This window comes from Phallusia mammillata, chromosome 2 (assembly GCF_965637545.1).
Source record: "Phallusia mammillata chromosome 2, kaPhaMamm4.hap1.1, whole genome shotgun sequence".
Classification (NCBI taxonomy): Eukaryota; Metazoa; Chordata; class Ascidiacea; order Phlebobranchia; family Ascidiidae; genus Phallusia; species Phallusia mammillata.
This window is the reverse complement of record NC_137253.1, coordinates 20,274,420-20,292,905: the sequence shown is the minus strand read 5'-3', so window position 1 is coordinate 20,292,905 and position 18,486 is coordinate 20,274,420. Positions and strand designations below refer to the sequence as shown.

Below are 18,486 nucleotides of genomic sequence, written 5' to 3'. Positions count from 1 at the left end.
TTTTTAATTGTATGTTTAAATCTAAGTAATGACATATGTGAATGATGCATGTTGTTTTACTTTGGGTTCGTTTTTTATATGATTTGGATAAAACAGACATTTGATGGTATGGTTTGAGTTTTGAAGTGTGTTAAAGTGGAATGTGCTGGAGAAAGTGTGGATGTACGGTATGGTATGCTGCACACTTTAATTTCTTCCTGTGAAAATCTCTCATCAGCCATGTCGATTCCGGTATCAAGGCAGGAAATGTGCACAGAAGACAAAAGCTTCAGCAACTCACTGGCTTCAGCCCTTTCATCCAGTATCATATCCTCCATGTCCCCACGCTTACCCACAATCCCCCTCTCCCTTACACCCCCCGCAATCCCTGCAAGGGTTGCCCTTCCCGCAAAACAACTCAGCCTGTTCGAAATTGACTATCTCTCCACACACAGTGACTCATCAGAAATCACAACCCCCACATCATTAAATCATGACCTAATCTCCCATTCTGATACAACCTCAGTTGTTGATGGCAACACATCAGACAATCATGCCCCAAACCCCCAACCCCAGCCCCATTACCACGATACTAACTTGACACAAAATAACTCTGAATTACACGGTGAGTGTGTGCTCGTGTGCAGAGGTTTATTTGCTGGCTGTGAGTGCATGGGAATGGCAACTGACAGCATGTGTGTGATTTACAACTTGGTTTAATTTAATTCCATGCCATGGCGTTGTTTCTTTTTTAGTTTTGGACACTTAGTTGGTGGTTTGCACATTCTGTTCCATATGTTATGTATGGAACAGGTAATTAACAAGGATCAAAGCATGGACTACAAAAAATGAACTTTTTTTGATTTATTTGTAGTTGGCATGTGTATGTATAAATTGAGATTATCTGGTTTTGTGGTTTACTGGTGTGATATCCTAGGATTCCTAACACATCTTGTTCCAACACAGGTTTTTTTATTATTTAGCTGAGTATTGACACTAGTATTTTTACAGTTTTGAAACAAATTGACTAATAAAAAATACATTAACTGAAAAAGTTACTTTGTAAATCTAACATGCATGAGTGGTGTTTTTAGAATTCACCTATAATTACTCACTGCGGCTAAAATAAATAATTTTGGTTGTTGATAGATGTTGCTCTTTGATTTGTTGTGCTGTGCATTAATTGCACTTGAAATCAACAAAAGTTGTGCTTTCGTTTTTAATTTAGTCATTGCCAATAATGTATTGCTTAACAAGGCATTAAAACAAACTTTGCAGTGGTGTTTTGTTACTTGCTTTCACTTACTAGGATTTTGAACAAAGAACTAATGTTGCTTTTCATCTTAGAAAGTTTAGTTGAAGAAGGTTTAACAGCAACAACTTCAATTGATGATGCCTTGAGCCCAAGTCCTTCACATTCCAACCATTCACTACCGGAGTAAGATCAATACAGCACATTTATTTTTTACAATATTATTTTGTTGCATAGTGGGGCTATGATAAGTGATTGCTTATAGTCTTTGATTATTTTAACTGGATGTAGTTACATCAAATTTCAACATAACTTTGCTACAGGCCATTTACAGGTGTGATTGGCCTTGCCTTTGCATTTCGGGCTAAGCCTTCATTGTCTAGTATTTGCGAACCTTTTTGCCTCTGGTCATAGTTTTTTCAACAATGTATTCGAAAAATTTTTATAAACAGAATATAGTATACTATTTGCAAATTTTGAAATATGGTAAATTGGAATTTATAGACCTGAATCAGTGACTGCAAATTCAACTCCTGTTGATCAAACTAACATGCGAAGTTCTCCAGCAAATATTGCAACTAGCAGTTTGAGCAACAGTACTGGTGAACTCAACAAAGGACATTCCAGTGACAGCCAATCTACATCTCCTTCCAAAGAAAGTGTTGTTGTCACAATTTCAACAGTTGATGACTCTGCATCTGTTGAAACTTGTGATGCAGATGTTGCAGTGGATGTAGCTGAGGATGAAGAGCCTAGCTTAATTGCAAACTCCACTGAAAATATTTTGCTTCAAAATTGCAGTACACCCCAACCAGGTAAGATGATTTCATGTTGAAAATGAGTTGTAACTTACTAAACTTATTATGTGTGAACTTTGGTTTCAGCTACTGAGGCTGCATTTGCTGAAAGACTTGACGACACAAGTTTTGAAGGAGATATTTTGAACACTGGAAAAGGTGACATTTTTTGTATGTAACCTTTTTCTGTTTTAGTTAGATTAACCTTATCGTTCATTCCAATCTAAAATATTGATCTATATCTTGTCACATGCACACAGATATATATTGCACACAAAAAAGCAAAAGAAAACAAAGGTTGACAATGCTGGGGGCATTATTGACTTTTGCATATATATGCTCGCCTAACAATGTCGTAGTGGCTTTGATTTTTATATTGGATATCAAACTGCTTTAAATCTGTTTTGTTATTATGCTACATTGATCATATATTGCTTATGCAGTGACCATCACTAACTCAGTCGTGCAGCATCTACAACAGTGATAGTTATGGGTCCCCTTCCCTGAAGGGGACACATATTGTTTTTGTCCGTATTTTTTTTTTCTTTTTTCTTTTTTTCTTTTTTTCTTTTTTTCTTTTTTTCTTTTTTCTTTTTTTCTTTCTAACGCAGATTTGTTCCCTTGTTTTGGTCAAGAAAGAATGGTTCAAACTTTTTCAAATTTACACACATTAAAGATATTGGTCTAAAGATGGTCCATGTAAATTTTGACCCCGTTTGATCCCCCGGTTCACCCACAGCACCCCAAAACGTGAAATTTGTAGCGCGGCTATTGTTCCCACGTTTTGGTCAAGAAAGAATGGTTCAAACTTTTTCAAATTTACACACATTGCAGATATTGGTCTAAAGATGGTCCATGTGAATTTTGACCCCGTATGACCCAGAGGTTCACCCATAGGCCCCCAAAACATAAATGTGTCTAACGCCCGTTTGGTCAAGAAAGACACTGTAGGCAGAAGTACCAAGAGAGTAACTCACTGGTTTACGATAGCGGGAGGGCTCAGCTTGACGTCGGACAGACGTTTTACGAGACGTCGTTTCAGTGATTAGAAATCAGCTGTTTTGCACAGCAATGCTATGTCGTTTTATTAAGTGGTCACTCACATTTTCAGTTTTGGCGAAGGTTTTACACCTATGACGTGATTTAAACCTAATAACCGTGCTTCGGTTTTGTATATGTCAAGAAAAACTTTGTTAATAAAAGTTAAGATGAAAAAATTAACTTGAGTTTTGCCAAATAAATGTTTTTTTAAATGCTCGTTGTCAGGTTGGCTGCCGCATGATCACGGGTTACTTAACGTCAACTAGTCGGTATTACAAACACAGCTCAGAACTTTCTTCATAACGTAGCGTTTTTTTGACAATCAATTAAGGAGTCAATACTCAAGGCATGTATAAATTAGGCTTAACAGTATTGTTGAACACGAATGACGGCGTGCTATTAAAAACGGTGTCAAAAGGTCAAACAGTCGTTTGGCGTGTGCACCCTGAGAGGTTACTACTGGTCAATGGTACTCGTTTTGCGAAACAAAGTTAAATGAAAAACAATTTGTTATGTATACACTTGTAGCAAATTGCTTTTTAATTTAAAGTGTCTGTAACACAACTATTACAGCTTTCTAAAAAAATTTTGTTCAAAACCCGACCTTGGAGGACTATATCTGGGTCAAAGCAAGAGATTAGATTTAAGTCTTTGTTACGTTTTTTTAATTTTGTAATTACATGACAATAATAGTGCAAAAAGAATACGAACAATTTTTTTTTATTGTTGCGTTAATGCTTTCTAAAAATTTGTCCTTAAGAATGTAAAAATCACCGCAACATTTGTTTACTGTAAATCCGCACAAACGCGCGTGTGGGGACCCATCAGTTTTTGTTTACAAAAACAATCATATGTGTAGATCAAATGATGTGTATAGTTAATTGGTAAATATCGTATAGAATATATAAAATGGAAGTATATCAGAAAGCCACTCTTCTAGTTGGTACCTAATATTCCACTGTCAGTTTATCTTAATGGAAGGCACAGACCAAATTTTCAAATTGCCAAATACACAAAAACTGCTTGCATTCTTCCAGATACCAACATGAGTGATTGCAGTATTCTGGCTGGAGGAAACAGGACTGGATGGTTTGCTGATGTAGCTGTTGCTCTGTGGCGCCGCCTCCTGGGTATTCTGGGTGATGTAAATGAAATTAGCAACCCTCAAATACACCAACTGGTTTTCAGCTATCTTCTTGAACTATGGGGAATTCTTTTCAAGGTGAAACTCCTTTTGTTGAATTTATGTGCTAGTCTGGCTTTTGGTTAATGTACATAATTTGTAAAAAGTTCCTTTCTAAGGTGATTGAATTGATCTATTGCGAAACAAAAATTATTGTGATCATTCAGTTAATGTATTGGTTGGTATATTCAACTTTTATTGTAATCATGGTAGAAAATGACAGTAGGTTTATGACGTTTTGCCAGTTCTTGTGCTTCCATTGTTATGTGTGTCGGAAGAGTCATTCACAGTTACTTTATGGGTAGAGTTTTTAATGGCATGAAACTAGCACATTACTCTATGGTTTGTTGAACAGCACAACCAGGTCACATCAGCAGTGTGTTAGTGTAGTGTGCTTTCAGAAGCAGATATATTCCAGTTGTAACATGTATATGTCTATTGTATTATCTTGCATTGTGATGTGGTGGCATACTAGTGTTAAATAATGCATGGGTTTCCAGTCAATGGTAATCCAGGCAAATTATATGTATTTAATCACTGCCTTTAAGTATCAGTTGTGACAGTTGATAGCAGGGTTGTCTGATAATAAGGAATTGTGTGTTTGAAGCTTTGTGAAGACAGAGACTTGTGTGTATAGAGGAAAATATCCATTTGCACCTTGTGTAGATCAACAAAACAGCTTGTGGTAGCACGCTTTTATTCATTGGTGATTGTATTTACTTAGCATTTTGTGTAGGGGCCTTGTCTGTATCGTGCCAGGTGAGCAGTGGCACGGTACAATCATTTACAGACCTTATGCTTAACAACAGTAGGTAGGAGCATTTCATAGTTGCAAGTGACAGTAGAACGAATCCTTGGAATTCAAAATAGGCTTAGATAGTTTTCATGTAAATGCAATCTGTCCTCCATTTCCTCTCTGGTACTTGCTCTGTCTGTGTGGGTTGAAGGCTGACAAGTCAGAAAAGTAAACAAGCATGGCATATACATGCTACAGCTGGATTGAATGCAGAGGGAATGTCCTTGATGTAGATAGTTGTTTTGCTATTCCTAGTAGAGTACATTGTTTGAAAGCATTTGCAGCTTTTTTGTGTGTTTGTAGGTATGAATATGAAACGTAAACTTCGATCTCTGTTTAGCAATCCCAATATTCCCTCTCTATTTTCTGAGGATGAAGGTGCTTCAAAGCAAAGCAGTGTTAGCTCGAGTACTTCCACAATAACAAGCAGTGTTTCAAGCTCAAAAATTCAGAGCCCATCTTACGATTATGAGAAAAAAAGTATTTCAGTCAGCTCTTCTGACATTTATTCTGAGTCCCGAAGCAAGCATGATAACATTCGACGAAAGTATGCTGCTGACACTACTTCTTATGTGACTGATATTGAATCTGACGTTTTTGAGGATGATTATGAAGAGCGTGACACAGTTGTTGATGATGATGTTCTTTCAAGTGATTTGAAATCACCTGCGTCTCCTGTTGGTTCCTTTCCTTCCTGGTTTAGTAGGCAAAGTCGAACGTCTATCGCAAGAAGAGAAGCCAATGACATTTTGGAAAATGTACAACCAGTTTTGAACAATTTGATACATAAAAAAATTGAAACCTAAACTATCAAAAATTAACTCGTTTTTGTTATACTGCCTGAAATAAAATGTAACATTGTAAAGTAAACCTTTTTGAAAAATTTAAATGTGGTTGTATTGTTTTTCATATCTCCACCTGTATTCTGCACTGATTTGACTAGGTCTGTGATATACATAGAGTGACAGGATGCTTGTATTTATATGCAGATGCGTCAAAATCTTGGCCTCAATGGTGACAACAGCCCAGCAGCAGCTGAATCATCTGAACTTGTGCCACCTTTACGAATATTAGCTCCATGGGGATTTAAGGTGAGTAAATTACTCCTGTCTTTAACAAAAATATGAAAAGTTTGTTACATATTCTCCTTTGTTACAAATTTTTATTTGATGTTTACATCTTGAAGAAACAAACTCAAGTTTGGTAGGCTAAACTACGACCTAATAGGTAATAATATGCCCTTGCACATGTATAGATCAATATATTGATTATTTTGTGGTAGCGGTCATCTGCTTCTTGTGGTTATGACCTGGCATTTAGCAAGATGTAGGCATATCTACACAGCTTTGGACAGCATTCTTTGCAGCCGAACATGCATAAAAAATTGGTTTCTGTAAAATTTGAATTTATTGGCAATGGAAGCATTGCATGCCTTGAAGGCCTGGTTCACTTGGGTAAGTTTAATAGGGAAGTACCCGTTTATGTTGGTGACAGTATATCCTGTATTTCAGCAAAAGTTGTGACTGTCCTGACATTTTGCTGTGTATACTATACAATAGATGAGTAAGAGCATTTGGTTTGGTTGAAACAGTGTGGAAGGGTAACAGCGGTTAGCAAGCAAGCAAGTTTGTTTGTTTTTTAAAGAATTGTGAATGAAGTGTTGAAAATCAGATACAAAAAGATTTGTATTTGTTATTTTCAGCCATGGAGTAAGAAATATCAAAGATTTAAAAATATCAAAGAGATTCACATTAGAACAGTGCTTTTTTAATTTTTAGTATCATAAAAAGGTAGTTTAACATAACTTGCATAAAATAATAATAACATGTGCAATCAGAAGGAAAAACATATTTTCATAGCAGCATTTCAGAAAGGGGTTGATAGACAAAGTGCTGTCTAGTTTACTTTTGCAATCTCAGAGGTTATAGATAGCTCTGACAAAAATTTTTGTGCACAATGGTTTTTGTTGCATTAAAGGGTTTATTACTCTATAAGCATTTCCTGTACGCAACAATACATGTAAATCATTTCCGTCTGAATTCTTACATTGATTTATAATTTAAAAAAAAAACGCTTTCGTGATACAATTTAGTTTTCATCAGTAAACATGTTTGCTTGTTGCTAGGCAACCATGGCCTTGCCAGACAGTCACAAAGGTGGCAAACTTCATGCTTACCAACTCCTATGCAAGATGACCGTGCAGAGAGAACATGACACTCCACTTGAACCAGACCACCTTGCACAGTTTTATGCAATATTACATGATGGACTTCATTCCGCTGACTCTGTAAGTTCATTCAGTGGTAGTTCTTGATATGAAACTTCATGTATTTAATTGAACTTATGCTTAAGTAAATGTTTTTTGTTTTGTTTTTCAGGACATTGTGAATGAGATAGTTGGAAGCTGTAGCCAGTATTTTTCTTGTTGTCTTCCTGCTTCAACTTTGCTTTTGCTTGATTTTATTTATGCTTGTCATGCTGTTGCTGCTTCTCAAAACCTCAAGGTGAGAAGAAATAGTAAATTTTATGCCTAAATTTGGTGTTCGAATTACAATCTTGAAAATGTTGCAATGTAAGTGTTTTTAAAGTCCATATTTGTGAAATTGTCTTGCATAATTAAAAGTACTTTTCACAGGCTCCTCGTGTGGAAGCCCAAACTATACTTGGTTCAACATTATGTTTTGCGAATCTTTATCATGACATTCCCGTGTTAAAACCCGATTCAGTGGATCCCACTGCTACTGTGTGCAATAATATTAAGGTAAGACATAGTATATGTGCATAATTTTTATACACAATTTGGCTTGATCATGAATTTGCAGTGACCGTTATATATTGTATTTTTGATGTCCATTGTGGTAAATGTCTAGAAATACCTGTACAACCCCCAATGTTCTTGTAGCTTTTGTGCAATACTTTTCATTGACTTATCTAGGTGAAAATAGTCACTTATCTCGGTGATAATCATTTAAAATTTGTTAAACTGCACTATGGTTTCATTGAGACAATTCGCTGTTTATTTAACTTCTCATTTTGAATTATAGTTTTTATTCAAACAATCTATTTTATCAGGATTATGTTGTCGATGCTTTACTTACCTCTGGCAAAAAGGAGCCGTCATCTTCTGCTCGCTGTGTGGCGCTGTCGAGCACTGGTCTGTGGTTGTATGAGGAACTTACTACCGACCAACCTCGCCATAGTAGACTCAAAGAAGCCATCAACGTCCTTCTTGTATCCCTCAAGGTGGGCAGATCTAATATCAATTTTAAAAATATGTGACTTGATTATGCCTAAACTTACTTCAGGTTATTTCATTGACTTCAACGCAAGTAAATTTCTTCGATTAGAGTGTTGTTGTAATTAAGGAATGCACTTTGCTAATGTTCAAAACTTTGTCACGGCACGAGTAAATCGTGGGAGTTGGGACATATGTTTTTGTCGAGAAATGCCAAAAAGGGGGCATTTGCCAATATTGTATTGACATGCTGGGCATTTTTGACTGCTTCGATATTTCAGAAATGTTGTTTCAATTCTCGTCAAACGTAATAAAAAAAACAATTCCTAATTCTTGAGTAACAAATATATTTCTAGTTCAACAACCGCGTGGTGGCGTGCGTGGCCTGCACTCAACTTCATCTGTTAACTCACTGTAGCGAAGAGCTTCTTAAGACCATGCCAGACATGCCTCCACGTATTATTGAGGTAAGTTGCCTGCTAAGCCATTCAACGACCAAGATCTAATTTATTTCTCCTTACCTTTTGTGCACCAGTTCAACTAACGATGTTTTTACAGGTGATGTCTCTCAGTGTGTCGGCATTACTGAACGATACTGAGGCGAAAAACACCGACTCTGGGCGACAGGTGGGTTCGAATGTAATTTGCGTGATTGAAAATTGAAACGTGGTTGTTTGCGAGCTGCTCCAATCGATTTTGCAGTAAATCTAACATTATGCTTTTTACTGCCCAGTTGCTAGTGGCTTTGCTGCAATGTATCTTGGATTGGTGTATGTGCGTTCCATTGGAATTGCTCATCAACACGTACGGAGCAAATACCGACAAACGTTTGATAAGGACTGTTTTCAAGGTATGTCACCCATTTACTGCAACGAGCATTGACGACTTTTAAGTTTTGTTTGTGAAAAAATATTTTTACGCTTAACCCGACATTAACTGTAGTTTCGCTACACATTGGTTGAGTCCATAGTATTAACATCAGGTTTTATTAGCCAAACAAAACACTTTTGACTCGCTCCTAGAGAAAAAGAAAAATCAGCTACACACTTTGGGGAGTGTTTTGGCGGGTTAGAATACACTGATGCAAAATCGTAATACTTTCAGGCGATGCAAACAGCAGCTCTCGGTAAACCGGGACACAGTGCGAAACACAGCTACAGTTTATCAGATCTCGCTTCAAAGGATTTTGATCCTTACTTGCAACTTGATAAAGTTCAAGATCCACCAACATCGATATTTGCAAATGCAAGACCAAAGTCGATGGCACGAAGTAACACCGCAAAACTTGGTAAGTTTTTTAATCGTCATGTTTTGTAGTGTAATTTAGCCGTGATGTTTTGGTTAAGCATAACAGTGTCCTACATTTTTTAAAGGATTTTATAAGAATAAGAATTATATGATAAATCTATATAATTTCCAAACTAAACGCCGAAAACTATTGTGTTACTACCCGTTTTGGGCAGTTTTAACCTAAATGCTAACAATGGGTGTTTGTAAAGTAACTAATCCCTTATTTTTGGTGCAAGGTAAAAATGGTGCAGTGAGTCTGGTTGCACATACGGTACTTTCCCACCTGAACAATCATCTCGGTCACTTTCCACTCGCCCGTGGAACATCAGTGTTCACATGTAGAGTGAGCGAACATCATGATGTCGATGACTCACCTGGTGAACTGTCGGCGAAACTCTTCGACTCTCCCAACGTCCAGGTATAAACTTAAAGAAGATAAGGTAGTCTTTTCCATGCACGTTGGACTTTTGGACTTGCTTATCTGGTTTGTTCGTTATTTGTCAACAAGGTAAAATAGCTAATATTTGGGGGAACTTTTAAAACGTTGTGCACGGGTTTCGATTTGCAACATTTTGTGCACGGTTTCGATTTGCAACATTTTGTGCACGGGTTTCGATTTGCAACATTTTGTCGAATCTGTTAGATCTCTTTTTGGGAATTGCCTTTATTACAAGTTTTTTGTGTGTGAAACCTTTTTTCTGCTTTGCAGTTTCTTATATTCAACGACAGTTGTCTCATGTCTGTTGTCGAACTACCATCAGAAGTAAGTTTATTTCATGAAATCCTCGTATGTTTGATTTTCTCTTCAACTGATTTTTTTTGTTATTTGTTTCTGCACAGGAAAGCAGCGCTCCTTGTGGCGACCCGACAGCTGGTATGAGCAGCTCGAATCGTTGTGTGCGATTTATTGTGCGTGACGCAGGTGGAAAGTATTGTTGGGATTCGTCAGTGTTGTACGGACCACCTGATGTCGCTAATATCACTCGACCAGGTAGGTTACAATCACAATATTGCTTTCTCTTCTATTGGCATGCATGGTTGGGGCCATTGGTTAAATATGAAGGTATAAAATACATCAGATTTGTTTCAAAACGTTTCTTAAGTGATTTAATTAAAAACATACCTATCAGATGTATTTAATTTACTGCACTAAGATGTATTCTACATGCAGTTCCCTGGCAGTTATGTTTTTAATTAACGTTTTTCACTCTCATGTAAGACTATGGAAAAAATCTTGTGAAAACCTTTCATGATTTTGAATGTTGAGTGGGTTATGTATACTTTATTACTATTCCTGCAATTCCTTTTCAAAATCCTTATCTGATTTGGTGTAAACATCTTCGAAACTTTTAACCGAATCTAATATCTTTTTTAGTGCACTGCGAGCCGATCTCAACGCTGGACGCTGAGATCAGTCGGGCGGCAAAGGAATCTTGCCAATCCTATCTTAACTATTCACAGGAAGAAGATAAACGACAACGCAAGGTGGTGCCAACACCCATTCCCTTGTACGGGGAATCACCTGTCAACGACGCTTCTGACCAATTAGACCAGGTACCTGAAACTAACCACATGTGTTTCAGATACAAACAACATTTACCGATTAATACTATGCAGATTTTCCTAAGTGTCTTATGTTTATGCTATACTGTACATGTTAATAATCTAGTGTGATTTGTTTTTAGTGTCTTATATTGGCATATTTTATTTTTGGTCAAAACTAGTCGTTTAAATTTCTTTATATTTGCGATAATGAAAAGTTGTTAATGCAGCGTTTGGTCCCCAAAACTGAAATTAACTTCACCACAGTCCACGTACGTATGTTTGTGTGTAGTTGTTACAATATGTTGGTTGGACCAGTCCCGAATGCCAGTCAAGAATCGGTTTGCCGTTGAACATTCCTTCACCTACTCCCTCATGCGTGTCCGATGACGTGCAGTTGAGAGCCACCAAGTGTCTGCTTGGCCACCACGAAGAATTGGGAGGAAGTTACGCCGAAAGTGCCTGTGTCACAAGGTTAGGCTAGAAAACACAAATGTATAGAAATTTGTTTCAATAAACTCAAATATACTTAGCATTAGACCAGTGGTTCTCAAAGAGGTGCCATTGGCTCCTCAAGGGACGAAATTTGTTTCAACTTGGGAGAAAAAGCGGTCGCGAGAATTATTCTGAAATTTTAATTTTCTTAAATTAAACGCACAAAAAAGTGCTCTGTTCAAATGGGCTTTGTTAACTGCAGTGACTGACGTTAAAAGATTTTGGTTAGTTCGTAATCATCTACTGTTTCTTCACAACAATATTCGTTACCTACCCTACACAGCCTGTTTCTACTAACGTAGGCATTCAAATCAAGTTGCATTTGTTGTTAAAAACACCGTGTCGATTGTTCCAGTTTATCCTTTGACTTAGTACCACAAAAACCAAACAAGCTTGCCTTACTTACGGGTGTAATGTCATTCATCTTGCCACGTCAAAAAACTTAATAACCACTGCATTAGAATGTTTGTCGGTATTTTCACAACACAACCGATAAGCCTTTTACCGTTTCACTGCTACAACGTCTTTATTCTTGTAGTTGGCAGTGCGGTGCAGTCAAACCACGCCCCACTGTCCCCGCCCACTCCCCCTTCTACCACGCACGACTTCTATGCATTGAGATGGGGTTCCTATCACGTGACAACCGGGATCGTGTCAGTTTGTTAAAGAAAAACGAACGTCTGCTTCGAGAACTGAAAAATCTTGACTCCCGACACTGGTAAGCGTTGATAATGCTTGGTTCACATTTATGTTGAATTGTAGGGATTTTCTTCGAACATTTTCTCGAATTTGTGCATTTGGCAATTACTGTAATGGCAAACTGAACTTTTCTGATACTTTTCAGCCGAGAGACTCACAAAGTTGCGGTGTTTTACATTGCGCAAGGTCAAGAGGACAAGCTGTCGGTGCTATCCAACACTGGAGGCAGCAAAGAATACGAGGATTTTGTGTCGGGTCTCGGTTGGGAGGTAAGATATGCAATTCTATAAGTTTGTTTAACTGGAGAAAAGGGAAACCATTTGAAAGGTACCAACCATTTCATTGCCCAGTTGATTTGCTTTAGGAATAATTGCCCCAATCTTTTTGCCACTTTATGACACCGTAAATCATCGGAATGGTCACTAGTTGTGTTTACGCACGCTTGCATACATAATAGATGTCCCTTTTCATCGTAAAGTGTCGTAGTTTGTTTAAACGCATTTGTTAGTTGCAATAACTACGCACTGCACTTCAATTGCGATGAAGCGACTTATACGAACATGTTTGAACTTTGTGTGGTGACATTTCTGCAAATAAATTGATACTCATGGATTAATCTGTGATCGATTGAGGAAAGTGCCTAACCCAAAGCATTTTATTAAAATTCTCTTTGTTGACATATAAACTGATAATTTTTCAGCGACAATGTATATTTCCTTTTATTCAACGAGTGTGGCTTGTCGTGACGTTGAAAAACAAACACCTATGATCAAATTTAATGGTTTATTTTGGGGTTCCATTCCCCTTTCCCCCCTTTGTTATTTTTTGCGGGATGCTTTTGAGTGATTGAAACTCACTCATATTTACGCACAAAAGTGGATGTTGACTTTGGTTGATTCAGTGGTTTAATCAACCCCAAACACACCCCCTAATAAGCGGAAATTGTGATTGAACAGGTGGATTTGAGCGTTCATACGGGCTTCAGTGGCAAACTGCAAACGGATGGAAGTACAGGCAGAACGTCACCTTACTACGCAACCTCAAGTATAGAAGTTGTATTTCACGTTTCCACTCGGTTTCCATCCAACGACGATGTGGCAAGAAATCGAAAGGTGAAATAGTATAATTTGTGCATATTATACAATTGTTGATGATGCACATGAAACAATTACCATGCCACAAATAAAATTTTGACTTTCCGTTTTCTTTGCTTATGAAACTTAATGGCGCTTCCATAACAAATCTATGTTTTAAGTTGAGTAAATGTTCTGTGTTACAGTTGAAACATCTGGGCAACGATGAAGTTCACATCGTTTGGTCTGAACATCATCGCGATTATCGACGTGGAATTATTCCAACCGAATTCGGTGACGTATTGATCATTATCTACCCAATACGTCACGGCCTATATCGAATCCAAATCATCAAAAAAGCTGAGGTGGGTAGATTGAAGTACTTCAAACGTTAATTGTCTGTATATTTCAGTAAACTGTCGCACAGTTAGTGAAGTGTCAGTTTCTTATGGACTGAAACTTTGGGTTTAAATTTCACTGTGTGCTTGATATAGCTACTAGGGATGGGCCGAGCCGAGCCAGAACCCGAGTACTCGGTACCGAGCATCGCTGTTTTTAATGCTCGGTACTCGGCCGAGCAGTTGCACAAACTGACCCGAGCGTTACATTTGCATATCCATGCCCTGCTAACATACGTAACTAGTGTTCTAAAAGGTGTCTATGAACAAAAACGAATGATTTTTTAAATGTATTAGATGGTGGAATAACGCGTACTTTATGGGCATGTACAGCTTAATAAAACACCACCGGTGACGTAAGAGACCTTGTAGAGCTGAAACGGATTTTTTTGTGACGTCATAATGCACCGAGCGTGCTCGGCCGAGCACCGAGCATTAAAGTGAGATGCTCGGTGCTCGACCAAACAGAACATTTGCAGTTTTGGCCCATCCCTAATAGCTACACCGGAATTCTGGTTAAGACCGCCGTGATTCGGCTTCACTCATCTCCAGTGATATATTGATAGTACATGACTATGTTGTTTTCGTTGGTGGGCGTGACTGTGGCAGGATTGACGTCATTATAGATGTGATTAATTTAGTTTTAGTAAATACGTTTTTGTCTCGTTTGTGTCCGTTTTGGCAAAACTTTCATTAATGAATTGGGCGTTATTGAATAGATTTTCTTCAAAACAACATTAAAGTACTAGATGATATCCGTACTAAAGCCAGATGGCACAAAAACTCTAATCTCTCTAAACTCAGATTCAAAACCTAGTTTTTGGCTAACATCGGATTAAATTCGATTGAAGACGCACTATTTCCATCACATTTCCCTCAAGGAGGACCACAATGTCTCCAAAGGGAAAAGTCACGAAGAATAAAACATGTTGGGATTTAAATAAGGCGTTGACTGAATAAAAATGTGCGGCCGAAATGCAATCGTTATTTAACCAAGTCATTACTTGATGAAAACCATTTTTATTGTTCTGCTTTTGTGTCTTCATTACTATCGACCCCTTTAAAATACTGGTCTCCTGGACTGGAAATTTTGAGCCAAAGTACCCAGAATGAAAAACATGAAAAATTGCGCGCATTTTAAGCAGCAAAGAAGGCAAATAAATGACAAAAAAACTGACTATTGTTTAGTGGAAAAACAAACTGTCTTAAACAATGAAATTATGAACATGTTAGTCTTAATCAGTTTAGAGGAAATTAACACGATTTACCAAAATTATTTTTAATAAATCTGTGTATCAGTGTGTCTATTTGGAAATTTAAGGTTAAAAATGTTCAATTCCGGAATGGTGATATAAATCGTTTCGTATTGGCAGTTTTACCAACTATCATTTGTGACATTGATTTTTTTAGGTTCCCTACTTCGGTCCATTGTTCGATGGTGCGATAGTGAATGCTCGTGTTCTTCCGGTGCTTGTAAGAGAAACTGCCATCAACGCAGGACGAGCCAAGCGATCACAAATTTCCCTTTATCAGCCATAGTATCCTTTCTACATGATACTGAGGATTTTGATTTTTGTTGTTGCCATATTAAATTCGAATAACGTTGTAACTACTACTGTAACAAATTATTAAAGATATAATCATAAAATAGAAAAAAATAAATTTGTAAAATAGTTTTTCTATCTCAGTTATTTGATATTTCCGAAAAATATGCTTTGCGTTATGTATATCCATTATACTTGGACTGTTGTTTGTTTTTTTCATAAAACCAGTAACAGGTGGTAATTTGTATGATTCTTTAATGAACTCCCAACAACGTTGTAGGTACTACTGCAACAAAGTAGTAAAAAGGGTGATGAACAATATATGATAATTTGAATCTTAATCCTTCATTAATTCCAGGAGATATACTTATTTCTTCCAAATGCTTTTACTGTTTTTTCCAAATAAACTACTTATTTATTCCTTAACCTAACCTCTGCATCAGCTACGAGGAACGAACTCGATATCTCCGGCTAATAATTGAACAGTTCAAAGACGACACAACGTTCGAGGATTATAGCGCTCATTTGTTTTGTCCTGTGCCCCAGACCCGCGGGGCGCGTTCAGACGCCACAAAAGCAGCAGCCCCGGCCCCTCCTCGGCCGAACCGAACATCGGTGGCCGCCCCCACGCCGGAACCTGCCAATACGAATGGGAATAACAGCACTGAGAATCGATCTAATGATTCTCAAACTTCGTCAACGTTATTTCAATTTTTGCCATCAGGTAAATATTCTTGTGGTTTTTTCGTAAAATCTCATCCATTTTAAGCGATGCAAGATTATGGTATTCATCATGTGACAACAATGCGTATACGACATGTTAAGTAGAACACAAACTTGTTTCACAGATGCTATTCAAGTTGAAGGGACGCAGGCACCCACTGACGCTTTCCCGACAAGTCAAGCACCAAAACCTTCTGGGCAAAGAATTGCTCCTCCGGCCTCTCACTTTATTTCCACCTCCTCCTCACTGCTTCCTCCGCCTCCCTCACAATCATCGCTCTCCACATCCGCGCCCTCAGGTGGCCGATCATCGAGACATGCTTCTGGTGGCAACAAGGGTCACGTTACATTCAGAACAAGCCTGCTTACACGGAACACTGGGGGTGGTTCGCAGCCTCACCTTTCCCAAAAAGAGTTTGCAGATTTCCCCACGCCCCCACAAAGTCCCCCCGCGCACCCCCATCAGATTCTTTGACCAAAAACAGTGAACCAAAAATCTCATCATGAGCACTTCGGACTTATATGCAAAAACGGCACTTCGAAAGTTTATTACAATATCGTGCATCGACGATCGACCAAATGGTCACACTTCCCAGCAAAACTACGCTACGGTACGAAGTTCACACTGATTGAAGCGCGTGTCGGTGCTCAACCGCTGGTGCAAGTCGCTTGTTCCACTCTTTTTATGTTTCCCGCTGGCCGGGATTCCCCTTTTTGCTTCGTGATGTCATGACTTTATGCACACACAAATACACGCGTTTGCTTCTTATGTAGCTCTACACGTTCCTTCGCATTTATTGTTGCCCTGCTTCAAAAATCATAAAGACACGCGCGCGTTTGCATAACGTTTTTTCTTGTACGAGAGTCGAGTCGTTAACGTAAGGTGTGTTTGCCCGATCGCCATGTTTTCCTATTATTGACTGATGCTTGGCTGTGTGTGTCAAAATCGGTTAAATTAATTGTTGTGATTGAAACCTAAACCACGATACGTGTCAAGACGTGATTGGCCAACAACGAGCTTTTGACATTCCTTTCTCTTTCCCACCTTCGCTTCTCCCGCGACCAAACAGCGCAAGGTAATTGCAATTTCCTGTCCATTCTCGCAGCCGAAGCCAGACGCGACGGGACTGGTTTATATTCATTGGCCGCGTCGAACTCACTGAGTGCTTGTTTGTTTCGTTTGTCTGGGACATTCCGACGTCACGCATGTATTTTCAGGTGTGAAACAGGGCTTCAAATACCCTTCTAGGCGGCGATTACCGCTGACCTGGGATTGCGCCTTCGACCTTGCTCTGCTCCTATAGGCTCTTCCCCAAAGTATTTACGTGACATCAGTTGAATGAGAAAAGTGCCCTGGGCTACCACGAGTTTAGCCCTGCTATAAAATCATCTCATCATAAAGTTGTCGGCCGGCCAAACCGTGTGCACAGTTATGAATTACGGACCAAGTACGGACACCTGTTATCGATAAAAATCTCGGGGAATCCCTTTATTAGTTCAATAGGCGATTTAAACGCCAATACTTTGTGTGGCGGGATTTTCGGGTCAGGACTCATCCAATCCAAATTGTATGCACTGAAATACAAGTTCCTATTGGTTACAATTGAACTGACATTTAATCCATCGCAAACTGTGTTGAAAACTCATGTTGAAAATGTCATGGAACAAAACCATGTACGACTAACACTTGGTGTAACATATCGGCACTTAGCCCTTGTTCTCCCTGAACGTAGACCACAAAGTTTCAACTTGATTTTTGCACCAACCAAATCATTTCATGTCAGTGAACTATAGGCGTGTATGAAGTTGGGGAAAGTTCCCCTTGTGTTTGTCGTACGACTCAGTATTTTCCTTTGTGGTTGTTTCCCTGCCACACAAATATATTTTAGTACACTAGTCGCATAAAATTTTATCGTCTTTGCTCCGAGCGAAACTGCGCTTCTTCATCGTCGCAATATACAGTAGTAATAAACTCCAAACTCCGAAGGTTTCAAATTAGTTCTTTATTTAAATATTCCGTACTGATATGCTGTGTTGTCGTTAGTGACCCAGGACGGAGGTGGATATTCCCGCGGGAAACGGTAAAAATCCCAGTTTTTATTGCTGACTATACGCATCATAACGTCAGATGCCAGCACTACAGTCAGGGGCGGCTCGTGCGAGGGGGCTGCGGAGCTGCAGCACCCCCAGTATTTTTACTTGACATTCCTATTCCAAGTTGTTACACAAAACAATCTTTACATATAGTTTTTATGTTTGATCAGTGTATACTAAGAATAACTTTTATGGCATTAATCGGCCTTTTATTAAAATAAAATTAATAAAAAAATTGTATTATTTAAAAGAAATTTAAAATAATAATAATAATAATAATAAGTTATCTATGGCGGAGCTGCAGCTCCAGTTTCGTGACGTTTCATGACGTTTTCAGTTGTGCGC

At 38.4% G+C, this 18,486-nt stretch overlaps 1 protein-coding gene across 2 annotated transcripts in view; it reads left to right on the top strand.

The window, feature by feature from the left end:
* LOC145214964 (ral GTPase-activating protein subunit alpha-1-like) overlaps positions 1-18,042 on the top strand; it is a 28,972-nt gene extending 10,930 nt beyond the window's left edge. The window contains exons 26-51 of one of the 2 annotated variants that reach the window (XM_080083608.1): positions 218-604; positions 1,327-1,417; positions 1,736-2,046; positions 2,116-2,187; positions 4,107-4,291; positions 6,038-6,139; positions 7,174-7,335; positions 7,427-7,552; positions 7,684-7,809; positions 8,121-8,291; positions 8,640-8,750; positions 8,842-8,910; positions 9,017-9,133; positions 9,388-9,571; positions 9,810-9,991; positions 10,283-10,336; positions 10,414-10,564; positions 10,949-11,127; positions 11,408-11,589; positions 12,149-12,328; positions 12,455-12,578; positions 13,266-13,421; positions 13,589-13,747; positions 15,191-15,318; positions 15,768-16,048; positions 16,173-18,042. In XM_080083608.1, the coding sequence (XP_079939734.1) occupies positions 218-604; positions 1,327-1,417; positions 1,736-2,046; positions 2,116-2,187; positions 4,107-4,291; positions 6,038-6,139; positions 7,174-7,335; positions 7,427-7,552; positions 7,684-7,809; positions 8,121-8,291; positions 8,640-8,750; positions 8,842-8,910; positions 9,017-9,133; positions 9,388-9,571; positions 9,810-9,991; positions 10,283-10,336; positions 10,414-10,564; positions 10,949-11,127; positions 11,408-11,589; positions 12,149-12,328; positions 12,455-12,578; positions 13,266-13,421; positions 13,589-13,747; positions 15,191-15,318; positions 15,768-16,048; positions 16,173-16,522 (4,340 nt within the window). In that variant the 3' untranslated portion in view covers positions 16,523-18,042. The remainder of the gene's footprint in view (positions 1-217; positions 605-1,326; positions 1,418-1,735; positions 2,047-2,115; positions 2,188-4,106; positions 4,292-6,037; positions 6,140-7,173; positions 7,336-7,426; positions 7,553-7,683; positions 7,810-8,120; positions 8,292-8,639; positions 8,751-8,841; positions 8,911-9,016; positions 9,134-9,387; positions 9,572-9,809; positions 9,992-10,282; positions 10,337-10,413; positions 10,565-10,948; positions 11,128-11,407; positions 11,590-12,148; positions 12,329-12,454; positions 12,579-13,265; positions 13,422-13,588; positions 13,748-15,190; positions 15,319-15,767; positions 16,049-16,172) is intronic. The other variant, XM_080083609.1, reaches the window with a different exon arrangement.
* The last annotated feature ends 444 nt before the right edge of the window (positions 18,043-18,486 follow it).